The sequence below is a fragment of the Cavia porcellus genome, unplaced genomic scaffold, assembly GCF_034190915.1.
Source record: "Cavia porcellus strain 051 isolate PalLab524CR breed Dunkin Hartley unplaced genomic scaffold, mCavPor4.1 scaffold_27, whole genome shotgun sequence".
Classification (NCBI taxonomy): Eukaryota; Metazoa; Chordata; class Mammalia; order Rodentia; family Caviidae; genus Cavia; species Cavia porcellus.
The window spans coordinates 32,123,672-32,129,572 of NW_026947510.1; the positions used below are offsets into that span (position 1 = coordinate 32,123,672).

The window sequence follows — 5,901 nt, forward strand, 5'->3', positions numbered from 1 at the left end:
ACAGAACTAGAATTAATAAGATGCCTTACATTCACAACTAAGAAATGTATTATAGGTAATTGGCTTATGCCATTGCAGAGGCAGAAAATTTCCAGTATTTGCCATCTTCTTGTTGGAGATTCAGCAAAGAGCCCACTGTAAGGTTCTAGTTTGAATCTGAAGTTCTGAGAAGCAGGAGGGCTGATGAATAAGTTTCAGTCAGATCAGAGGAAGAAAGAAATTTGACAAGACCCCAAGATGGTCAGGCAGAACAAAATCTGCCTTCCTGAGTTTTTCATTCTAGGCAGACCCCCAATGAACTAGATAAAGCCCACTGCATTAGATTTTACTGGGTCTGCTGATACATACGTCAATCTCATCCAGAAAACACTTTCAAAGACACACCAAGAGTACTTAATCAGGCTATGTGTGATGACACACACCTGCAATCTCAGCACTGAGGCAGGAGAGGGCCTGCAAATTCGAGGCCAGCCTGGGGTACATGTGAGTTCTACACTACAGAGAGAGCCTGAATTACGTAGACAGATGCAGTCTCAAATCTTGAAATGAAACAAAAATAGAATAATGTTTAACCAATATTCCAAAATCCAAAGACCCAGTCAAATTCACACAGCTTTCAAGCTTGACTTCTAAATTAGAAAGTCTTCCTCTATATATTTAGACTCTAAGTTGACATTGACTGAAAAAGATTTTAGAAAAGTTCTCAGTTCTTAAAGTCAGTAATCTTTCTGCTTCAGACTTAAAACATTACAAATCCAGAACATATTACTATTTAGAAAACAGAGAGGTTTTACTGTGGAATATCTTGCTTCCAGAGATAGACAGTTTATACTATTTTAGACATCCATCCTTGTGCCCTCATGAGGGATCTGCTTCAGCCTGCATGGTGTTTGTAAAAATATTTTGAAACTAAGGAGAAAGGTCCTATGGTTTGCTACCTTCTTTTTTCTCTGTTTCCTTTTATGGCTATAACTTGTGTCTGATAGTGTCATGGTAACCAGCATCCCAAGAAAACAAACTCTGATCATTAGAGATATTTTTTGACCCTTAGAGTTTCAACAGTGAGACTCAAAACTGAAAGACTTATCATATGTCCTATTTAAGCTCTAGGAATTAAAAGCAGTCTTTCAGATGGGTGATCACCAAAGCAGGGCATGACACTGTGGAAGCTCTACATATATGTTCATGTGTGTGTTCACATGAATGTGTATATATGTGTGTTCACATGCTCTTCCATCTCCAGGTATTATTAGCAGGGCATCATGAAAAATGTTGTACGAAACGTGCCATTTGATGGAGGGAAGGAGAGCATGTAAATGATTATGACCTGTTTGGACAGCAGCTTGATATTAACTATTGTAAGATGGAAATGTATTTGTGACATCTGGTTCATAAATAACATGAATACAAATATAACGAGAGACATAGAGATTTGTGGACAAGAATCATCAAATACACATATGTGTTTACTGTAGGTTTGTTATAAAGTAATGTTTCTATTTATGTGTCATCTACATACATAGACTGTGTACATATACACACATTTTAGATAGATAGATAGATAGATAGATAGATAGATAAGATTAAAAGGAAATTCAACAGAACATTTTAATGACCTGTTTTCCATATCTGTAAACAGTGGAATTATAGGTATATCTACTGCCCTCCTTACACTTTACTGTACTTTTCAGATTTGATGCAAGTATCATATCATATCTTTGATGAAAGTTAGTTCAACTGTAATAGGAAAAATGTGGAACACAACCAGGTGGAGACATTTAGTAGGGAGGTGGTTGGTTTTACAGTGTTTCTATTGGTTTAACAGAACTTGCCTCTTCTGCTCTTTCTTGAAGAGTACAGACACAGGGTGAATTTTGGTCTGAATGGGATAATTCCCAATATAAACAGGAGTGGGTCATATTATTAAGTACCTGACACTTCTTCTTCCCAATATCCTCTCCTTTTTTTCTTTTTGAAGCTTTTGGTGTTGATGAAGAGGTCTCTCTCCTCTATTCATTTCCATGGCATCTTCATCTTCCAGCAGCGATTACTATGACACGAGGGACACCATTTCCAAATCAAGTTCTTACGACAGTATCTCTGTGGAGTATTTCACTTGTGAGGACACCTTTCCCTGTGAGGAAACAAGTTCCTGGGAAGACATGACTTCCAATGAAGGTTCTTTACTCCATTTCCTGCCTCCTAACAAAGGGGCAGGGGTGATGCAAAGTAAAAGTACACCCATCATCAGACGATATGGAATTCAGGATGGAACAAAGAAGGATCCCAAAATTAGCATTTCCCTGGCCTGGAATGATGAGGACATTGACACTGCAGCTCACATAGTGGAACGTCTGATGAAAATGCTTCACACATGTCTAGAAAAGCTAAAAGATAGTGAAGAAAGTATAAAAGATTGTGACAAAAATCAGAAAAATGAAAGAGAAATTAAGGAAAGTGACAGAGACAAAGTCTCTGGATTTTCTGAGATTGCAGAGGGAGAAAAGTTTCAACTATGCAAACAGTCCCCTCTTCATATGCCTCAAGGCAGTCATCAAGAACATGATAATTGTCAAGCATTGCCCAAGAGGAAACCACCAGACAATGAAGATGTCATCCAGTTCCCTGGGATGTCTCCAAAGTTTAAGGAACAGGATCTTGCTGAGGTGAGCACAGATATGCTTCCCAAGGGGGCAAAGGCAGATCCAGTAGGGTTGCTAGCTGAACAGCAGAGTCATACTATGTTGTAAAACAGGGCTGGATGCTGGTTGTTTGACATGACTAGCAGTAGGACAAGGAAGACAGCAGGAAAAAAAGTCCAGAGAGGAAATGTTGGAAAAATATCAAAGAATCGTCATCAGAGAGGGGAGGACAGGAACCAAAAGAAGAGATAATTGTGTGTGTGTGTGTGTGTGTGTGTGTGTGTGTGTGTGCGCGTTGATCAGTGCCAAAACTCTGCTTTTACTGTTGGGCCATTTCAGGTAAAAAGATTTGAGTTCCATAAATGAGTAAATATTGACTTCATGACTGTCAATATTACATGTATGCAATTCATTCTTTTCTTGGCAGACAATGAGCCAAGTGACTGACAGCCAAATGACAAACATGACAGAGACCACTTGGATCTCATCTGTGGAGACAGACAAGGAGGGCACTCTTTCTGACACACAAACCACACTCTGTCTGAATTTGAGGCGTGCCCTCATCTGGATTAGGAACAAAGTACTCTGCTGTCTAAGGAGGAGAAGGAATCCTGAGTAGGCCACGCACAGACCCCATTCATGCATACCAAAGACAAGGTGTCTTACTACTGGCAAGATGAGCCAGTATAAAGAATCCCATGGATAACTAGCAGACCGTATATACCCCAATTTTAAATTATCTGATGTCCTATATAGATATTTGATACTTTCATAGGTTCTTTTTTTCTCAATAAAATAAATGTTCTTATTATCATGTCTTTGCCTAGCACATTGTCTTAATTCTGGGTGAAAGTATATAAGCTATCTAGATAACTGGAATTCATTCTGTGGAAATTTTAGGTAATATGATGCTTCCTTAATTGAAGGTATTCATCCTCCCCACCAACTCTTCTTATTGTATTTTACCCGATTTTATCTATGTCATGTTTTCAGACTATTTTATATAAACTCATAGCCCACATTCAGAAGTGAACAGTGTAAGCCATTAGACTCTAGCCATGATGCAATTATTTGCATTCAACTTCTGGAGCTGAAGCATATGACAGTGTGGATTGAGTCACTCAGCAAGCTAACTGCAGTTGATAATGGTTGCAACATTCAGAAGGCACTACTCGTGTCCTTGGGAAACCAACTGGTTCTAGCATGTTTGTAACTCTAACATTTTCTTGCATGTTAGTAGGTCTTAGCATGCTGCTTTTATTAAATGGCCTGCTTAGGATGCATGTGAGGGTTAGAAGTGCTATGTCACCAATCTAGCTTGGTTCTCCTCATTCATAAGAGAGGGGGGATAATTATACACATCTTAACAGGTTAGAGAATCAACGAGGACAAGTATTCATTAAGTAAATGGTATTATTCTTCTTATTGTTATGAGTTGTTTTCCTGAAGATTTGTCCAGGAGACCACTCAAGGAACAGATAAGAGTAAGAATTTGGATCAACACTCAGAAGCAACACTCTAGACAGCTGGTGAATGTGTGCCTGGACACCTTCCACAGTTAATGGCAGGTCATGAGTTTATTTCTACTTTAATCCAAGTTCAGAGCTCTTATCACTACAGCATGGATGCCTTAATTCAAAATACATGACAAATGGAGATTCTGATCACTGACTTTTTGTTTCCTTAGTCCCAACAGAGACCATGTTTAGGCAATGATTGAGACATTTTTATCCATACCTTAGAGTACAGCCCTGGGATCAGTTGAATATGACATGAAAGGATCTGAAATAAAACCCGAGCCAACTAACCCAACTAGTTAACTGAATTGCAAAAAGTCATACCATTTAAAACTGTAGAACTTTATAAAACATTTTCCTTCACTGACTAGGACATTATAGCATCTAGCTTTCCAATATGAGATACTAACAAACTAAAAACAAATTAAGGTGAACCAATGTAACAAATTGGCCCTGCTAATGATAAAATGCCTTTCTAATAAAAAAGGATACATTGGCTATATTCTCATTGTTGAGACAAATATCCATAAGTTTAAAAAAGAAAGGTTTATTTTACTCACAGTTGGGGAGGTTTCAGACCAAGGTCAGCTGGTTCCACTGCAGGGAAGCATGGCAGAGGGGTGTGGCTGAGGAGAAAGAGTACATTGCAAAGTAGGCAGAAAGCAGCAAGCATGGAACCTGGTTTCCTTTTTATTCCATCCAGGCTACAAGCCTATTGGTTGGTGCCATCCATACACACAGTGAGCCTTCCCATTATGAACACCCAGAACTATGCTAAACCAATCCGTGGGCTAATCCAGTCATCACATATTTATAATAAAATATTACCCTCCAATGAACTAGGCAACTCTGAAGAGTTTCAACTATGAGTACATGAGGCTTTTGGAGGACACCTAGATATAAGCCATAACATTTTGTACCTCAAAAGACTCATGCACAATCCTTTATACTAAATGCCTTTAGTTCATCTCTAAGAGTTGCTGAAGTTCTAATAGTTTAGCATTACTGAAAAGTCCAAGTTCAGAGTCTCCTCTGAGATTTAAGGCAAACTCCTAGCTGTGAGCCCATGTAAAAATGAAAAGAAAGTTAAACACTTCCAACATACAATGACACCAGACAATCACTTTCACTCCAAAAGGTAGAGAGATACTGGAACAGAAAGGAATGGGATCAAAACAAGTTTACAGGACCATTGTTAAGTCCTGTAGCTTCATGTCCAACACCTGGGGCAAGTTGTAGCAATGTGAACTCCAAAGGGCTTGAATAGTTCTGCTCCTGTGCCATTGCAGGTAGTTATAGCCCTCACAACTTATAGTCTAGGCTAGCTTTGCTCAGAAGAACCACCTTCCTGCTTTCCCTAAATTTATAACTTTCCTCAGAAGATCTAGATTCCTGATTTTTCTAAATTTCTGGGCTCTCGCTGAAATTTTTGTTTCACCCTTGCAGCTTCACATACTGTCCTCTCAGGGACAAACTGCCTGCTCTCCCAGGCCTTCTGCTGAAATCTAGGTGAAAACCTCCTTGACCCCTCAACTCTTGTATTCTGCTTGTATGTAAAGCCAGCACTGTGTGGATAGCATCAAAGTCTGCCACCAGCTGAGCCAGCTACCAGGTTTCCTTTTCTCTTGGCTATAGGGGTTGTATGCCTTCATTGCAGAGTACCATAAACCCAATCCTGACAGATAAATTATCTAGACCACCCATGTCATGGCACATGGTGTTCTGGGGTTTTTTTTCTCAAT

The 5,901-nt window shown here is 39.2% G+C and overlaps 1 protein-coding gene across 1 annotated transcript; it reads left to right on the forward strand.

The window, feature by feature from the left end:
* Nucleotides 1–1,982: 1,982 nt before the first annotated feature.
* CUNH12orf71 (chromosome unknown C12orf71 homolog) lies at nucleotides 1,983–2,843 on the forward strand. The gene has a single exon (XM_063238597.1). It carries the CDS (start codon nucleotides 2,022–2,024, stop codon nucleotides 2,748–2,750), a length of 729 nt encoding a protein of 242 aa, XP_063094667.1. The 5' UTR covers nucleotides 1,983–2,021; the 3' UTR covers nucleotides 2,751–2,843.
* Nucleotides 2,844–5,901: the final 3,058 nt, after the last annotated feature.